This window comes from Uloborus diversus, chromosome 4 (genome assembly GCF_026930045.1).
Source record: "Uloborus diversus isolate 005 chromosome 4, Udiv.v.3.1, whole genome shotgun sequence".
Classification (NCBI taxonomy): Eukaryota; Metazoa; Arthropoda; class Arachnida; order Araneae; family Uloboridae; genus Uloborus; species Uloborus diversus.
The window spans coordinates 10,926,462-10,946,832 of NC_072734.1; the positions used below are offsets into that span (position 1 = coordinate 10,926,462).

A 20,371-nucleotide genomic window follows, 5' to 3' on the forward strand; every position below is an offset into this window, starting at 1 on the left:
TGTCACGTATAGGTATGTGTGTCACGTATGTGTGTGACCAGTTTTTTGTGACCGCTCTACAGCAAAAACTACCGCATGAAATTGAACGAAATTCGGTACACATATGTACCCCTATGTGAACTTGTGCCCTTTGGTTTTTGGTGCGAATTCCTCCAAGGGGGGTGGAGCAATGAGGCGTTTCTTGAGTTATGCGTGTCTGCTATTCCCCAGGAAGTAACTAGCGGAATCAAACAAAATTTGGTCCATATATTGCCCCTAACAGGTACAGGCGTTGATTTAATTTTGGTGTCAATAGATCAAACGGGGGTTGAGCTATAAAACGTTTCTTGTCGTCAATGAGGTTGTTTCCATCAGTCAAAAGTACTACTTTTAGTCACCGAAATTGATAGAATAAGCAAAAAAAAAAAAAAATAAATAAAAAAAAAAAATAAATAAATAAATAAATAAATAAAAAATAAAAAAAAAATAAATTAATTAATTTGAATTTTGTCATCTGGAATTCAAATTATGCTTTTCGCAATCACGAGTGTGTGTGTATATGTAGGCGTGTGTGTTTGTGTGTGAGGGGAATGTGTGTTTGTGTGTAGGGGGTATGTGTGTTTGTGTGTAGGGGGTATGTGTATGTGTGTAGGCATATGTGTTTGTGTCTGTGTGCAGGCATGAGTGTGTGGGTAGTTGTGTGTATGTGTGTAGGTGTGTGTGGGGAGGATATGTGTATGTGTGTGTAGGCATATGTGTTTGTGTCTGTGTGCAGGCATGAGTGTGTGGGTAGTTGTGTGTATGTATGTGTAGGTGTGTGTGTGTTTGTGTATGCGTTTAGATGTGTGTAGGTGTATGTATGTTTGTAGGTGTATGTATGTGTGTAGCTGTATGTATGTGTGTGTAGGTGTATATATGTATATGTGTGTAGGTGCGTGTGTTTATGCGTGTAAGTGTAGGACATTGACGAAACCTGGAGACGGTTTTCGCTAGAGGTGCAGGGTCGTGAGGAGCCGGTCGACGGTGATGCTGCGGAGGGTGCTGGTGGGAAAACAAAATTATAGGAACGCCAAAAACAGTCAAGTGAGAACAATAAGCAATCGTGATTGCTCAATAATAATAATAACATGGACCCAGAAAATACTTTAATTTTCCCAACAGCTATTTTTTGAATAATTTTTTTAAATGTCCGACTTTTCAAACAAGGCGTGGTCTTTATGACGTCACAAATGGTGCACTTTGGCGCATGTTTTTTCCGCGTTATGATAATCAAAAAGTGAATTAAATTGCGCTCTACGCTTGCTATCAACCATATCGTTGCAAATACACGTGAGTAAAGTTGCGAATTAAACATTTTGCTCTGTGAGTGGAAACAGTAAATGGCATTTTATCATTTGTGTTGTCATCGGCAAAAGCGCAAACAATGAAAGCTCACCGATTACAGTATTTTTTTTTTAATATTAAACTTAAACAAATTATTTAAAAAATGGCCGGATCCTATGTTTTTAAGCATGCTCTTTCAGAAAAAAATACTTTTAACCTTTTGGAAACGACCCCATTGTGACTGCTATGTCTCAAGAAATAATGAACGGAATCAAACAAAATGTATCAACAAATAGCCCTTAGAGGGTGTAAGAGCTGATTCTATTTTGGTGTCAACAGCTGAAAAATGGGTGGTGCACTCGAACGCTCTTTTTTTTCCACTATGAGTGCCATATCTCAAGAAGTAATGCTACGTTCTGGATGAAATTTGGAATAAATGTGAATACATATGTAAACAGGAGTTGGTTCAATTTTGGCGCCAATCGCTTCATGGGGGAGCTGATTTTTTTACTTCCTTTTACAAAAAAGGAAGTATTGTATTCGCGAAAAAATTTTCACTCAAAAATCGAACTTAATTTCCATTTTGCTCACCCCCGAATGAATGTTGAGTTTTTTTTTTTTCGACCCGACCACACGTTCATATATATATATATATATATATATATATATATATATATATATATATATATATATATATATATATATATATACCTAAGAACGTACAGACGCCCGAAATATCCATTTTGACGATTCCCGAATTAATTACAACGAGTTTTCTCATGACGTCTGTATATACATATGTATGTGCGTATGTATGTCGCATAACTCAAGAACGGTGTGTCCTAGAAAGTTGAAATTTGGTACGAAGACTCCTAGTGGGGTCTAGTTGTGCACCTCCCCTTTTGGTTGCATTCGGGTAACGTAAACTGAGTTGGTTTAGATTTAAAGGCTAATTTCGCGTTTAGTTAAATTTATGTTCAACTCAGGTGGGTTGTCAGTTACGTTACGTAGTAGCTTATAGGAGGCTCTGACTTCAAAAGGTTATTCAAAATAAAGAGATCGCATATAACTAGTTAGGTATTAAAATAATTCATTGTATGGTATTTAAAATCAGTGTTTATTTTATAATTCGGTGTTCAGTTTAGTTGATTTTTGTAGTGGAATTGTAAAATAGATTTGATTTATACGTTTGGGTAGGAAAGCGTATATAAGTATGACCCGTTATTTTTTACTTTTTAGTTCCTTTTTGTTTTTTGAAGTCGGTTCTTTTTTTATTTGAAAATAATTTATTACAGAGTGTATTAACTTTTCTCTGTCGCAGGCTTAGGCTTCATACTTTTTTTCTTTGCTGTCTTCTAATTCCGCTTCAATAGAAACTTCAGTAGGAAGGGAGCTTTATATTAAAGATTAACGTTCTTCGTTCTTCTGAGGGGATAGAGTGGAGCAAAGTTCAAAAGTATCATTTGGAACAAGTTGAGGAAACTCACGGGAGTACTCCCCCCTAAGATATTTAAAAGATCATCAAAACCAATATTTTTTCTAAAGGTTTGTTTTGTAACTTTTTCACTTATTTTTCGGCGTAAGACATTATTTATTACTAGAATATCGCCCGTCAAGATATGAAGGGCGAAAATTGCTTCTACATTTGAAGGAAGCAATTGCCTGTTTGATGATATTTTGATAGTAGAAATTTTAACCCTAACTCCAGTGGATGAGCCCGAACCTCCAGTAGATAGCGTTCATTATTGACCATTTTTTCGATTCTTCATTCTCATAAAATCAGTCTTACCAGTAAAGCAGTTAAGTTACCGGATCTAGTTCAGCCTTGTCACTAAAAAAGCCTTTCCCTGCATAATAAACATTACCAAAACATACTATCAAATTGTCATGCCGTGGCGCGAGTTTCATTGTTGATGACGCCAGGAGCGTTACTCGATCATTAGCTATCATATACATGAGGATTAAAGGAATAAATGAGTAAATTTACAAAATCAAACAAAGACAAAGTTGGACTGAAATTTTAAACCGCATAAGAAAATGAATAATATCTCGCCGTTCTATCTCCCTTATTGTGAAAGAGCAATGAATTACACCGATCAGATAATAGGGAAGTTTTTGATTTTTCAATTTTATTTTATATTACATGTATGAACATCATAGGTGAAAATTTTTTTTTTGATACGATAAGTAGTTTTTTTTTAAATTAATTTTTAATGTTCAAGCGCTAATGACGTCAAATGGCACAGGAAGTGACGTCATGCGCTCTTCCGCCGCGGAAGAAGCCGAAGGACGAGCAGTTGACTTCGAAGACGAAACGTAAGGCTTACCTCCTCGCATTTAACTCCTCGCGTTTCTGGAACATTAAACCTCTCATCCTCTCGGAAATATTCGAATACCATCATTGATGTTACTTGAGGAAGATTATTAGATTGTGCTTTACGAATCCGGCCCCCATAGTGTGTTCAAAAGGATTATCGAATTTCTAAGAAATAAAAATATCAGCGCGCTCAAAATGTCCGTAGCGAAAACAGGAGATCTTCGGCGGAAGGCTGCCCATTAGTGCCCTGTGACGTTAGCTCGTGACGTTTCAGAAGAGCGCACTTTTGCGCGTGGATTCTTAAAAATTCATTAAAAATCAATCACGGTGTTTTAAAATTCGGCGATGGTGAATTTTTTAGTTTTGAGGGTCAATTAACAATATCCAATAGTCAAAATATGAACATTTAATAGGTTGCAACTTCCCTATTCAGAAATTAACATTGGAAGATGAAGTAATGCAGTGTGCGAGGAAAAAAAAAAAAAAAACATTTCTTCGGAATTGCACGATTACTTTCCAACCTCTGTGCATTAAATAAATATTAAATGAAGTGACTTTGTGACCTTCGAACGTTTCGCATATGCGGGGAAAATACCATGATACGAATACAGCATATATAATGAGTAAAAATACATGTTTAATGTATCATTAAGGGAGAGTACATTTCATGAAAGGTCGGGATTTTCGGCATTAAAACGAGGGAGTAAAAAAAAAAAAAAATGAAAGCCACTTTTTGTCGTCTTTAGTTTGGAAGTCATACTTATTTAGGAAAGAGATTTTCCCCTCATAATTGCATTCCTCCTTCATGTTTGCTTGAGGGAGGGGGTTTCCCGGCACCCTAAAACTGTTTGGGGGGTACTCCAGCACCGCAGCATCCCGGATTCGACGCTCCTGATTATTTATTATTGCCACGCAATTCAATTTACGAAAAGCAAAGTTGTGCTCTCCTGCCATGCACGATTAAAAAAATAAATTCATAAAAATCAAGTGAAACGAAAAGAAATACAGGATGTCCCGACTATTGTTCGAATATTTTCGAATGCAAAAATGAAGGAAAAAAAGTAATAAATGAATAAAATTGTATTGCTTTTGTATTTTCAAATCATAATTTTCAAATCATTTCAATTTTACATTAGAAAAATGTCTTCATCAAACAACTTTCTCAAGAGATGGCGCCACGTAGACGTGATTAATTTAATGTTGAGTATGATATATACAAGTATATGTTTTTGATTCTTAAAGCTTAAACAACAACTATCCAAAAACTGATCATAGTTCATTTTCTTCTAGCAAAAAGTAAAATTCTTTTACGAAGCACATTAAATTTGCATCGCTTTCGATATGCAATTTTTGCTTTGAAAACTGAAATCGACAGAGGTTCACCTCCCTCCATTCAAAAAAAAAAAAAGGAAAAAGAACCTCAAAAATACCACAATGGTGTAATCTGCAGCATGATCAACCCCGCCGTTCCCCTCTTCTCGTGAGTTTCGCTTCTGTATAAAAAGGCGTATAAAATTTCTTTTTTTTTTTTTTTTTTTTTTTTTTTTAGGAAGAAATAAAGGATTTAAAATTTACCCTTTTACTGTGCTGCTGCCATCTATTGATGAGTTGTTTTAACTTTAAAAATCTAATAATTTTGGCAAAAATGTTTTCTTTCCTTTAATAAAGTTCCACTCCCTACAAGTGAAAGATGCAATAAGATTAATATTTTTTTCAACTTCATCATTTAAGTGAAATATGTAAATAATATTTGTTTGAAAATGTAAAAAGTGAATGTACTTATATGCTCAAAAGTTCAATGTTTTTTGAGCATTTTATTTTTTTAAAGGTATGCACTCATTTAGACGAATGAAGAAGTGCATTTTTGAAATATGACGACAGATTCTACGATCAAAATCAAAGGTAAAAATGTTGTACTTTTAATGCCTTTTGTAGTCTTCATTTTTACATTATTTCCGGTCAATAGATTCTCGGGCTTGTTTAAATGTTATGGTGAATAGCTTCTCTTCGAAGATATTTGAGGGTCCAAAAAACTAGATACCCTTTATAGCTACATATGGAACATATTTCAATATGGAACTTTAACTCAAAGGCATATGCAATTCGTAATTAACGTCTTTAAATTTTAATTACTAGATTTTAGGTTTTATTTTTTAAAGAATTGGTTAGTTTAGAGAGATCACGCTCAGTAAAATACTAACAGCCATTTAAAAATTGTTTGAAAAAAAATCGTTCATTTCGCTCAGTTACACTTGACTTCAATGATCTGAATAATTTTCAAAACCGAATTTTTAATTTTGTTATTTGTATAGATGCATTGCTTGGGTTGTGCGCTTCGATATTTGCCTTTTGTGTTTTGTAAAAAAAGAATAAAATTAATTATTTAGAAAAGTTTAATTATAAAAAAATATTAAAAATATTGTTAATATAAATTTTATAATAATGTGAAATTTTAAGTTTTAATTTTCGCAATTGAAACACTTTTTGCTTTTGAACACTTGAATGAGCGAATGAGCTTAGTGCCCAATTTGAAGCCATCTATAGGTTGTGGCGCCATCTCTTGAGAGCTGGCTCTATTTTTGCTCATATATTTTGTTTTTGTCAATTAAAGGATTTTAAAGGATTTAAAACCAGGGGCGGAGCTAAGGGGGGGGGGGTTTGGGGACAAAACCCCCCCCCCCGAAAAGTTAGTCTCCAAAAAAAAAGAGAGAAAAAGAAGAGAGAAGAGAAAGAAAAAAAAGAAGAAAAGGAAAAAATTCCAAGCAAGTACACACACACACACACACACACACACATATATATATATATATATATATATATATATATATATATATATATATATATATATATATATATATATATATATATATATATATATATATATATATATATATATATATATATATATATACATATATATATACATATATATATAAAAGAAGTAACCCCCCCCCCCCGAAAGTCGGGTCTAGCTACGCCACTGTTTAAAACAGTACATTAAAAAAGAAAAAAAAATTATGTATATATATATATATATATATACATACATTAGGGTGGTCCTTATTTATATGGGAAATTTTTTTTTTCGGAATTCAATAAGTGACGTCCCCTAGTTTTGTGACACTATAATAAAAAGCAATTGGTGCAAAATTTGAACTCGATCGGTCAATCGGTCAATAATAACAGGTGCCCCTAGGACGTTGAACTTTAACACTTTTGATAATTTCCTCACAAATCTTCGAGTTTTTACTTCAGACCCCGTACATCGTTTCTCCTATGTTTGCAAAATATTTTTACAGCGAGGTAGTACTAAAATTAATCTTTTTAATTACTTCGTATCGTCTAAAGATTTTACAATGAATAAGAATGAAATAGCGCTTTAGAAACTTTACCTTAATCGTATGCTTTTCTCAATGTATCTCAATCGTGTGCATTTTTTTTTCCGATAGTCTTGAACTACATGCACAGAAAATTTTCTAAATCAACACCCCCAAAGCCTGGAGAAGGCAATTTCTTGTTGTCAAAAATCATTCATTAATGGCCTAGGCCATTCATTAATGGCCTTTAGAATCCTTTGTGTCAATCTTGGTGGAAAGAAATGTTCCCCTGCCGCTTGGTTTGAAACGAGCGCGAATAGCGGTATGCCTGTCCCAAGGCCAATTGGTGTACATGTACCCTATGTAGTATGTAAAATTTTACGGAATAAAAGTGAGAGAATGGTTGGTCTGGAAGTAGGAACATCTATTGAGGTTCAAAATTACTTTAAATATGAAACCTAGGAATATCTTTACATAAAAATGAGAAAATCCGCAATTTTTTTCTTCGAAACTCAAAAAAGGGGGCCCTAGGGGCACGTGTTAATATTCATGGATTGACTTAAAATTTTGCATGGATCATTTATTTGTATAATGGAACAAATTGAGGGGGCGTCGTGTAAAATATCTACAACTTCAAAAATAAGGACCACCCTAATATATATATATATATATATATATATATATATATATATATATATATATATATATATATATATATATATATATAGCGGCGGATTTAGACAGCAGGTCCCTAAGCTGTTTTAGGTATGAACGGGCCCCTTTTTGTAGTCCAGACAACTTGTTATGTCGGTGGCAAAACAGGCCATTTTTAAGCTTCATCTTTTGCCATGTGGTTTTATTTTATTATTTTACTTCTTTTTAATTCATTCATTGTCCTTTTTTTTGATTGATTTTGAAAGAAGAAGGGCAACAGGAGCAGTGGCGGATCCAGCTGATTGTTTTGGGAGGGACCATCCGAAATTTTTGAACAAACTCCCGAGGGCCGAATTTAGCTCCATGCCGCCCCTAGGCAAATTTGAAATCTGCCGCCCCCCCCCTAAAAGAAGCAAAATATCCTTGACTCAAAAAAACGTAAAAAAGTGTTCCCCCAGATTCAAACTGTCAAACTTATGAAGAAATGATGGCGTTTCACATTCTGAGGCGCCCCGATGAAGTGATCACAGTGATCTCCCAAAAAATTTTTTACTCGGCAAATTTTGCAGACGATTTGGCAAATACCATGATCGAAAGAGATTTGACTTTCATAAGATGTGTGAAAGTAATCATTATTAAATTACAAGAAAAAATTGTCTTTGTGGAAAATGAAAGAATGCTAATATTTTACTTTCAAGAATAACAAATTAATTCAAAAAATGTGTATTATAATAGCAAATTTGCCGCCCCTGAAAAGTTTGCCGCCCTAGGCAGCTGCCTACTTTGCCTATTGAGAAATTGGGCCCTGATAACTCCCCAGAAATTTTATTAAAATTAAGTTTTAAAAACTCAATTTTCGGGGTATCGAGACATTAGGTGCGGGGATGGATTTAGGAATCTCCCTCAAAAATGTTTCAAAATTTAAATTTCCGAGTAATTTTTGAAAATTAGGAAACTAAAAACGCATTTTGTCTATTTTTGGTGATGTACGGAGAAAGGTCAGGTTTCGGGCGCTGGCCCTAAATACTTTTTGAAAATAAAGCTATTCTGTCATTATACATTGAGAAGTTGGAAGAGGAGGCTGTTCCAGCTCTTCAGCTGCCCAGCCTAAAAATGCATCTTTAGGTAATGTTTGCTTACATTAAAAAAAGTGTGAAGGTGCTTAGAATCATCCCTTCTTGGAAATATTTTACATTTGAGGCTCAAAAAATCCGATTTTTAACTATATTTATACATATTTTAGAAAGGAATGGAAGATTCGTGAGCTCCTCCAAAAAACCTTCTTTTAAAGCTATCATCGCGATATAAACTAGGAAGGGAGGGGGTCCTATCAAAACTGGTTTGTAATTGAAGTCCCCCCCCCCCAAAAAAAAATCATTGATAAGGGCTGGATAAGCTAGTTTCCGTTGACATGTTTTCCAAATAAAAGACTTAAAATGCAATTTTTTGCTACATATCAAGGCATTTGTGAAAGGGCATGGAAAAAGGGGGTTCTCCCCCTAGTTTCGAAATTAAAGCCATAAAAACGAAAATTTAGGCTCTCTTTGGTCTCGTGAGCAATAGATATACTCTGAGAACCGCAGCATTTAGAAATCGTCCAAGTGTCTGTAGTTGGAATCAAGAAATGATGTAATAGATGGAGAAAAATTTTGGAAATAAAAGTTTTGTTTTGCCGATAGGGATATAATTTATCTCCCAATTAAGGCCTATACTTCTTTTTCAGTAAAATAAATGTGTTAAATTTTGTTATCTTCTCATAATATTTTTTTCTTTTTCCTTAAAAAAATTCCTACAATCACAAGGCTTTGGGAGGGACAATGACCCCCCTCTAGATCCGCCCCTGTACAGGAGAGTGATGCAGGGACCTTCTTTAAGGGGCTGCAGAATGTCCGAAATTTTAGGGGAAAATTTTGAAAATATATGTGCATTATTCTGCATTACGAGAACATTTAAGGGATGTTTGGAACTACAAAAATATCAGGGGAAAAATGTGAGAATTATTATTATTATTATTTTAATGTCATACACTATATAACAACTTAAGATGGTTCAAAATAAAAATTGTTTTTGGTTCGACAAATCGTTGACAGTAACTGACGGAGAGGAAGACCGAGGGAAAAGAAAAGATCACGCATTGTCACATGCTCACATCTGCTTTCGGTATTAGTTAAGGTTTTGATCATCCCTCCAAACCACCGACAAACACAGCACTGCATTAAATATAAAATGATCAATAGTAAAATATGCTTTAAAAGGAATGGTGAACATTTAGAAAACATTATTTATAAAGTAGCATCTTGCCAATTCGAACAATTCATATGTTATGTACTTTATAAAAAATAAAATTGAAGCACTTTTCAAGAAACTTTAAAAACTCATTTATTTATTTACAAGGAGTCGAGAACAATTAAAATTATTCAAAACACTTTATTTGCACTTTCCAGTCTCTGAAATTTTACTGCTTGATAGTACAGTTTTACGGAATTGTTCGAACTTATTAAGAAACACCTATTTTAAGTTTAATATGTACCATAGATTTCTCTTTACATTTTTTTTTTCAAGTACAAGTAGGGCAACGGACGAAAAAGAATAGAGCTAAAGTAACATTTTTTACTCGTGCTAAACAGATCGACAGCATGCATCAGAAGTAAGATAAAACCAAGCAACAGAACAATTTCCTAAACACTGAATTCGGCATTGAATCAATAGCAAGATATGGAAACATGTGAGTCACAAAAATTTATCTCAATCAATATCAGACAGAAAAATAAGAACCATGATTTTTTACACTTTTGCTGGATGCAGCAAAGAGCTGAATATGGCATATTTTAGCTTATAGCTTATGATATTGGAGAAAGGCAGTATAGGGACCATTGCCCGAATATTTTCTGAAATTCAAGTCTTAAAAACGCGATTGTAAGACCATGTTTTGAAAAAAAGGGCCAGTAATTTTTCAAAATTAAAGCTCTAAAAACGCAGCTTGAAGCGATTTTCGATTTTGTTCGGTAATTGAAAGCTTTCCCCTGGAAAATTCGCGACATTGAAGACCTGAAATCGAAATTTCAGATGCTCCATCCAGTGCGTGTGAGACAAAGGGGGCTTCGGATGAGCAGCATTTTTCCTATTTTCAGACGAACTAGAAAAAAAAAAAAGAGAAGAAACAGGACAGGAGGGGAGGGGGGCGATTAGCTGATCAATGAACTGTAACTTTTAAATATTTTTAATTCAGTTTAGTTTATTTTGGGAAGAAATTAAGATTTTCCATAATTTTAATATTAATTTATAAAAATCACTTTATTTACCAAAGACGTATTCTTATCTTCTCATCAATAATAAAGAATACTTTTGAAAAACAGTCAACTCAGCATTCTGGAGGGGAGGGGGCACGAGCCCCGTGAGCACCCTTTCTGGTTGCGCCACTGTTCTGTTTTGACCCGTCTATTACATGGTTGTAAATTCATTCATGTGAGAGCCAGTTAAACTATTAAAGGTAAATTTCGCTTTAAGAAAAACTTGAAAAAGGAAATGCAGCAACATTTCCGCTTTTTCCCGAAAACACTCATTGTTTTGGGCATGCAATCCGAGTTTACTACCTAAATTTAGCAGACTATGATTACAGGATTTTAGTAAGCTAGGCCTATATATATTGGGGGGGGGGGGGTCATCATCATTTTGGGATCAGGTACACGGGGTCTCATCTGGGCTTCTGCTTGCGCCGATGTGGTGCAGGTTAAAAGCAGATAAACTATGGGTTGAAATTACTAATTGGTGGTTGACTACAAGGATACAGCTTTTGCATATAGTTCATTAAAATTGCATCGGTAATATACGAATTACATTTTATTATCATTTGAAAATAAGGCATAGATCATTTGAAAAACAATTTCAAAAAATCTTTTGCTTAAAAACTAAGGGGCAAAATAATAACTCTGCTCATGACTGAAAAAAAGTAAGGGGGCCACTTGCCCCCCTATGCCCCCCCTAGTTTACCCCTATGGATGCGTGTCTGAAACTCTATTTCGTTAACTTCTTCCAGGATATTTTTTTTTAAACCAAAGCTATGAGCGGTGAGCATGAGGAAAGGTTTCACCAAGATATCTTTACAATGGAACGCAGATATCAGGTTATTGGGCTGAGTTAATGCTCACCAAATACTGCTAAATTATTACAAGAGATGGTCCCTCTTTGACGTACAAAAAACATTCGAAGATGAAGCGCTTACATCAATAAGCCAAAAGCAACCACTGCTGTCCAAAAAATGAGCATTGTTTTATAAAACAGGACCTATTTAATAACATTTGTTGCACAGAATTATTCTTTTCGTTTTTAACATTACCTTTAAATCAATGTGTGGTTGCTGTGCATCTTTCTCCAATAGGCTTTTATTCATCTTAAAAACAAGAGTTAATAAAAAGAAATCCACTATCATATTAGTTTTTCTCAACCCAAAATTAGTAGGAATAGACTATTTAAAACCAGGGTGCAGACAAAAAGTTATTTTTTGTTGACTAGTGTAATCAGAAGGGGAGGCCGCAGGAATGTTAGATTGATGAATCTGCCGCGAACATGTTCTGGGCATTTTGATACATATTTCCAAGAAGTTACATAAATCTTTTACTTTTATTAAAATTGCATTAAATTCTACATTTGATTCCATCCTGTGCTTGCAAAAAAACTTCCAGAAATTCATTCTTTATGACTTTATGCGCTGGTGAACGGAAAGTAATTCGAGGTTGAGAGATTGTAATTTATTCACAATTGGCTCCAAGTAAGATACCTTGTTATAATTCTGAAAGTAATTTCAGTGCAGATTAAAGTAATTAAAATTGGACGTTTTTAATAACTCATTAATCAATCACTGAAGAAAGAATGTTTTTATTTTTGCCGAAAAAATAGTACTAAACGTACGGAAATACTAATGTCTAAGAAAAGAACTCGAGCTCACTTGCCCCCCCCCCCCCTTCTCTTGACGAGGCAATAATTTCAGTCCAATTCCGCGACAAAAACTCATGCTGCTATCTAGTGATAGAACAACGAGTTGACTTCTAATTTATTACAGTTGATTGCAAAATTAGCGGGAAAAATATTGACTGGAATTTTGTTGAAACTATTTTTCGAATACAGAAGTAGTCAATTAAGGAAGAAAGCTGTTTCAGTCCGATTCCGCGTCAAAAACTTGTGCTGCTGTTATCTGGTAGAACAACTTCTATTTTATTGTAGTTGATTGCAAAATTGACGAAAAAATATTGACTGAAATGTTTTGTTATAATTATTTTTCGAATACGGAAGTGATCAATTAGGGAAGAAAGCTCTCACTTTTTTTTACAGCGAAAAAAGGAAGACTTCCGTATAAAAAAAAAATAAAAATAGCTGTTTAAATTCGTTCGAGATTTTTATAAATCATTACAAAATTAATCTTCAATTGTGACATAAGGATATTTATAAAACAAAGAATATAAATGTATATATGTGTGTATATATGTGTGTATGTTTCCTATATACAGGGCCTGATTATTGCTGATAAGGCAAATTTTTATGCCCTAATTTTTTTCCAAAATTTTAATCCCAGGTAGGTGATGTTTGATGAAGATAGAGAATAAAGGGAATTTGGTGATTTCCCACGGAAAACTTTCAAAATCAAAAGCTTTAAGGCGCATTTTGGACTATCATCGGTAACGTTAGAGGATTCGGTGGCTCTTTGAAAAATTTTCGATATTGAAGTGTTAAAAACGCAATTATAGACCCTGTTTGGAAACGAGAGGAAAAGGGAGGAGATTTCCTCCGGAATTTTTTTCGAAACTAACTTATGCTATCCATGGGAAGGACAGGTTCGGTAGAAAGGTAGCATTTTCTAAAAGGGAAATTTTAGCCAGTAGTGCTGATGCTAAGGAAAAGGGTCATAAGTCAAAAAAAAAAAAAAAAGGGTTTAGAGACCTGCCCCGGAAATGTTTCGAAATTTAAATCTTTAAAATGCTATTTTAGGTTTCCTTTGGAGGCATTAGGGGGGGGATTTATGAATCTTCCTTCTTTAGACATGTTTTTAAATTGAAAACTTAATGATGTGATTATTGTCATTTTTTTGTAAAAAAGTTGAGGTAAAAGAGGGCGTTCAAGTAGCCTTCCTCTGATTCTTTTTTGAAATTGCATTCTTAAAAACGTATATTCGGTCACGTTAGAGGAAATATCAGGGTTTGGTAGCTGCCCCAAGAAATTTTTTGGCATTGAAGATTGAAAAACCAAATTCCAGGCTGCATGTATAAACGTTGAGGTTTATTATTTATTCAATTATTTATTTATTTTTTGGAATTGCACCTACGTCAGGGTTAATTGCATACTAAAGAAAATTCATTGCTTTTGAGTTTTAGCATTTTTTATTAACACAAATGAAGAAAAAAAAATAATAGTAAAGTAAATTTTTAAATGAAATAGATAGCTTTGGAAATTCCTAAAATTTCATGGCTTCGAGGCAAATTCAGCATTTCCCATGAAGAGAATGATCCTGGGATACGGACCCTTAACCCTTATGTTATTGTTCACCGTATTAATTGCTGATAATCATAAAAAAAAATTGTACATTGGTTCCCCACTACTTAGTTCCTTTCTTTGAGTGGAAGTTATAGGCTACAGCAGGTACGACATTGGATAAGGATTTAAAAATGTTCAATTGGCCATGTACTTTAATATTTCTTCCAGAAATTTATTTGAAACCAGTAGCTTTGGAAATTTTTTTTGCTATCTTTAATAGAGATGCTAAAAGCTTCAGAAAATTCCCCTACTCCCTTAATCGCACTGAAAGTAGCTACATATAGTACTCCCAAATTAAATATCAATAATTAATATCAGTTAAGTTCATTTATTTTCGTGAGAAATGAAAAAAAAAAGGTTTTGTAAGTGCGGGGCTCCTGCTGGCGCGAGGCGCAATTCGGCCCTTTTGCTTTAATTGGTTTAAGGCCGGCTCTGCTTAGCTTGTACGTAAATCCAGGCCTGGCCCGTGCTTGGATATGCAAAACCTAGTTTGGAATTTAACTAGAAACTCACTTCATTTTAAGCACTTTACAATTATTATTATTTAATCCATACATTTTTATTTTACATTATTACTATTATTATTCAATGGGAGGGGGATGGCACTTGTCAATATTGTCTAGGGCAGCAGAGTGGGCCCTGATTGCAACTCGACCACAATAAATTCAAGCTTGTTGCTGATGTTACGCCATCTAGGACTTCAACAAGCTACGTTGTCCAACGTTGGCAGTACATTGGCTAATGTTGCGATAACTTGCTGATGCGTCCTGAATGTCGGCACAGCTAGAGTCCTTTCATATAGGGACTCTAGGCACAGCACATGTGTTTCTGCGGTTGCAATGGTAGAATGATATCAACAGCATTCTTCACTCCCAGGCAATATTCATGTGCTTGTTGAACAATTTTTCTTCCGTTTGAGAGTGATTTGATTCTACGACTTTCCCTCATCCTCCTTTCGATATAATTTTTTAAGGCTTTCTCGTATTCTGGTTAGGTTTGGACCGCCTCCTCTTGTATGTCTTCTCTCAACATTGAATTTTCTCTTTGATTTACTTTAATTCAATTTTATTTTAATGGCTAAGGTCGTCGATTCTCTCTTCAGAACGCTTTTGAAAGCTACCTTCTTGAATCTCGTATGGAACCCCTTATTTATTCCCCTTATTATTATGAGGGCCCTTGCAACTGCGACATGGTAAATTCGCCACCTATTCCTTTTACACTGAAGTAAAGATTTATTTTCGATGCGCTGAGTGGAGATAAGCATTTATGTGTAAGTGCTCCCCGTAATTATTTCAGCAGAAAATTATCTTATCCCGATTTTTCAGATCTATATTTAAAAATCTATGGAGGATGAAAATGGAAGAGACTCTAACAAAGAGCAACATTTTTAAACGTTTTGGCACAAGATGCATTAGTTATTTATTTTTTTATTACAGTAAATTGTGACATGATTTTTTTAACTGTCAACAGTCTGTGCTTGTAAATTTCAACTGAAGAACATTTGAATCCTTCTTTTCATTCGAGATATATTCTTTTCTTTTTTTTAAATGACCTACGACATTTAAAAATAAAGATTTCTATTAAAAAAAATAAAGATTATTAGGCGTGGTTATAGGCATCGTCAACCAATGAAATGCTCCTATTACTTTGACGTACAGGTCATTGTAGCCTGTGAAACGCGTGCAGGCTGCTGTGACAGCTCTCAGGAAAGCGTGTTGCCTGATGATCAACATGGCCGCGCTTGTAAATGGATTTGTTGATCCCGTCTCGCGTCAACTAAGTGTTGGACAAAATAACTGTGATAATCAAGCTCCTACAAAGGATCACGATGCTATAAAACTATTCATTGGCCAAATACCTCGAAATTTAGAAGAAAAAGAACTCAAACCTCTGTTCGAAAATTTCGGAAAAATATACGAGCTAACGGTTCTTAAAGATAAATTCACAGGGATGCACAAAGGTAAGTTTATATTTCTTTTGTGGATAAATAAAAGTGACAATCCCTCTGATTTTACTTTTAACTACTCGAGATATCAATCATGAGTCATGGTCATCACTGCTAATCCCGGCGTACATCTGCTGTTCTGAAGTCAGCGTTCTAGCCAGCTGTTTATTTTGTTCTATCTTTTATATTTTAAGTTCTCCGTGAATGAATTCTGTTTTCTCTTTTTTCGATTACCTGTTCACATTTTGTTTAACATCGTGACACTTGTAATCTGTAACATGGCTGTCATTTATTACAACTTGGTTCCCGAATTTTAGCAAAAGGGGTCTTTTGTTTGGGGGGCCGATAGTTGTGATGGTTGATAAGTTAAAAGGATTTGTCAGACTTTTTTAATGAGTCATGGTGATTATGGCTTTACTCTTGGCAGTCAGCCAAAAGTAAAAAGCTTCGATTTTAGATCTTTTGTTAGTTTTATGAAATAATACTCTGTTTTGACAGCAAATATGGTGATTTTTAACAGTTTGTTTATTATGTTTTTTTTTCTTTGTTACCCCGACTCGTTTAATGCAAGAGATTTCGCGTATGTGAACAACACCATTCAACTTTGATAACAAAACAAAATCTTTTTTTTTTTAAAGAAAAAATGATTTGAGTAGTTATATATTTTGATTAAAATTTATTTAGGAAAATGACACAAAGGGACCACACAAAAAAAAATCAATTTTATTACAACATATTTCTGCACCAAAGTTGAATATATATTCCAATACTTATTGTGATTACAACACATTAATATGATTATTTTTATTCATATTTTATTTTTACCTAATTTTAATCTTTTGAAAATATTTTTATATAATTTTTAGAAACAGATCAAAATTACATTTATGTGAATTATGTGTTCAAAAGTTCTCAAATGTTGCATTCAAAATGCAGCATAACATCTCAAAATTGTGTCTTTCACTTTTTATTATTCCTGATATTTTTCCTTTTATATAAAATAAATTACCAGTTTTCCAAACTGTTTTGATAAAATATTTATATTGTCCATATCCCATTTTAAAGCTGTAAATCATGATCTGAATTATTTCACATACACATTAGAACCTCATTAATATGGGACCAATAGGGGATCCTGGTCATCCGAATTAATGAAAGTTAATAAAAATTAAATAAAATAACTTCTAAATTGAGCTAAGACAGACTTTTTTCTGTGCAGAACTAAGACTGCACAGAAAAAATTGAATATTGTATTTTGAATTCTAGAGAATTAAATGTAAAATTGCATTTAAGAGAAAATTGCAAAAAGAAATGGGAAAAATATATAAAACACAGTCTACAAAAATACGTAATCAAGCAAACACGTCTTTTATTTATATGAGTTGTGTACATCTAAATAGTTTTCCGCAGGGGCATTGTAAAAGTAGAGGGAGCTGGAACCAGTGGTGTAGGAACTGGGGGAGCTTGAGCTTCCCCTGGAATATTTCAGAATGGCTCTGCTCCCCCGGAAAAATTTTCACACTACAGCTTTTTGAAGAACTGTTCAAAAAATTGATTTCCTTTTTATTTGAAATTTTCTAAAAAGTTCTATCAAGCTTACATTTATTTATTTTGGTTGGAAATATTGTCAAAAGAAAAAACCTCAATCATTGGCATACCCAGAAATGACTTTTGGGGGTGCATATCATAGCTGTGTGAAAAAAAAAAAAAAAAACGCTATTTCTAGAAGTATTGTATTGTAAAAACTATAAAAAAAATGTAGGGGAAGCTGCTGTACCCACGGACAAAATTTACTGTTCAATTTTTGCTGGTCTCTGGGAATGGATAATCAATCAGGAAAATTTTCTGGCAGAATCTACAACTTATCATCTAATTTCGCAATTTTTGTCAGGTGAAAATCGCAAAGCTTTCAACTTCAAAATTTTTTTCTTAAAAGCCATCTTTTTTGTCCTAGGGTACAACACCCCGTTTACCCTGCGGACAGGTAGGCAGGTGCCTTTGTACCCTTGGATATATTAAAAAATAATATATAAATACGTCTGAGGGGAACTAAATTATACTCAATACATTTTCATAAGCCATTTGATATTGAAATACTTCAAACATCCATTGAAAATAACATTAAGTAAAATATCCAACAGAAATTAAACTGTGAAAATTTACCGAAGGTTTTTTCACTTTCCTAAATTTTTAACATCAATGAACTCTTAAAAAAAATTATTACTCTTAAGATAGTTATTGATGTTATGAATAATTAATATGTTTAAAAAAAAAAAAAAAAAAAAAAAAAAAAAAACTAGATTCATGATAGTACAAGGCTCTATGTACCTACGTAATAACTTCAATTTATATGCAAATTGGAACCTTTAACAAAATTTAAATCATTATAAAAAACTAAGTTCAGATTAAACCAACAAAAATCTAGAAAAGTCGACTTCAAATGAAAACAGGTTGGATTGATGGTCTGTAGATCCTACAACAGGTAGGGTTTACTTCAACACTATATCTTCAAGCCCTACTTCAAATTCATCATCATTCATCACGATCAAGTGCCATCGTGTGGACGAGGGCACTCGATCATACTACAAAATGTTATGTTAGTGAGATTCTGGGCCACACTTTCTCACATACATTTTCACGATTAAAAGTAGAAAAAATGATCTACAGTCCCGTTTTTTAGGCTATGATTTCGAAAAATTTCCGTAAAGCAGCTCTTGATACTCTTCTCTCTGATACCAACAAAAGAACAACGAAAATTGCATTTTTAAAACTACAATTTCGAAAAATAAGAGGGGAAGGAACCTCAGAGATAACATTGAAAAACATCTTTTAGGACTTCAATATGGAAAATCCCCCCTCCCCTTTTCTGAAAGCATTGAAGATTATCTACAATTGCGTTTTGGAAGTCCAATTTCAAAATATTGGGAAGAAGATGTACATCGATTGAGGACAATCCCTGAGTCATATCATTTTCCTTAATGTTAACAAATGATAATCGGTTTTTTTTATAATCGTATTTTTAAGGCACCAATTCTGAATAATTTCCAGGGAGTGAACTCGAACCTTTCCTTCACTTAACATCACCACAGATTGTCAAAAACTACGTTTTTAGAACTAGAAATTTGAAAATTTTCCGGGAGAGAACCTTCCGGATCCCACTATTTCCTGACCGATCCCCTTCCAAAACCAGAAGTTGTATCACCTTATTCTCCCATTACACAATGTAAATCTTTACTAATAATAAAGCTGAAAGTCTCTCTGTCTGGATCTCTCTTTGTCCGTCAGAGAACGTTCTGCAGATTTTCATGAAATTTGGCACAAAATAAGTTTGTAGCATGGGAGTGTGCACCTCGAAGTGATTTTTGGAAAATTCGATTTTTTTTCTTTTTCTATTCCAATTTTAAGAACATTTTACCGAACAAATTATTGTAACGTGGACAAGTAAATTACCAAATTATCATAACGTAGAACCGTAACATGGGCGAGCAAATTGGCGAGAAATTCACCATCCATTATTTGTAAATAATCAGGCGAACCAAATGACCTTTTAATTTTCTACTATGGGTACCACTAGTATTAAATATGATTTAAAAAATCCTGGGAAAGAGAGAGACGGAGAGAAGGATCGGCGCTAATTTCATATTTGGAGATAACCAGTATGCGTGGTAGGTGAACCTCTCCTCTATCTTGGGGCAAGAGATGATACTAGTAGCCCTGGTAGTTGCTGCTATACAGCATGATTTAGAAAAAAATTTCAATGAAAGCCTACCTAGGAACTAATCTTTAAAGGCGTTTTACTCAAAACTTGAAAATGTCCACTTGCACCCCTTTGCTTCTCACTGCCTCATATGAGAAAACATTTTTAAATGCCCGCCCCCCCCCCCCACACACAAAAAAATTCTGGTTGTTCCACTGCTTCTGCCCCTTGGATCCAAGGCAGTTCCCACAATGGTCTTCAGCTCCCCCTACTTTCAAAGTTCCTACGCCACTGGCTGGAACAACATATTGTGGGAAGTGTCTGGTATCCAAGGGGCAGACGCAGTGGCGCAACCAGAATTTTTTTTTAGGAGGGGGGGGACTTCAATCCCTCCCCCCCATATGAAATTAGCATAGCTCCTTCCATCTCTCTCTGTCTCAGTAAGTTTTTCAATCTTTACATGGAGAGAATGAGGTGATGAAACTTTTGGTTTTGGACCGGGTCGGGCAGTAGTCCAAGTTGAGAGCGGAGGAATAGTGGAGTACGAGGGGGTTCTTCCCCAGTAAATTTTCGAAATTTTGGTTCTAAAACGGTAGTTTTAAACGATCATTGGC

At 34.2% G+C, this 20,371-nt stretch overlaps 1 protein-coding gene across 1 annotated transcript in view; it reads left to right on the forward strand.

The window, feature by feature from the left end:
- The first annotated feature begins 15,846 nt into the window (after nt 1–15,846).
- Nucleotides 15,847–20,371, forward strand: part of LOC129219819 (CUGBP Elav-like family member 3) — a 75,279-nt gene continuing 70,754 nt past the window's right edge. The window contains exon 1 of the mRNA XM_054854124.1: nt 15,847–16,075. Within this exon, the coding sequence (XP_054710099.1) occupies nt 15,847–16,075 (229 nt within the window). The remainder of the gene's footprint in view (nt 16,076–20,371) is intronic.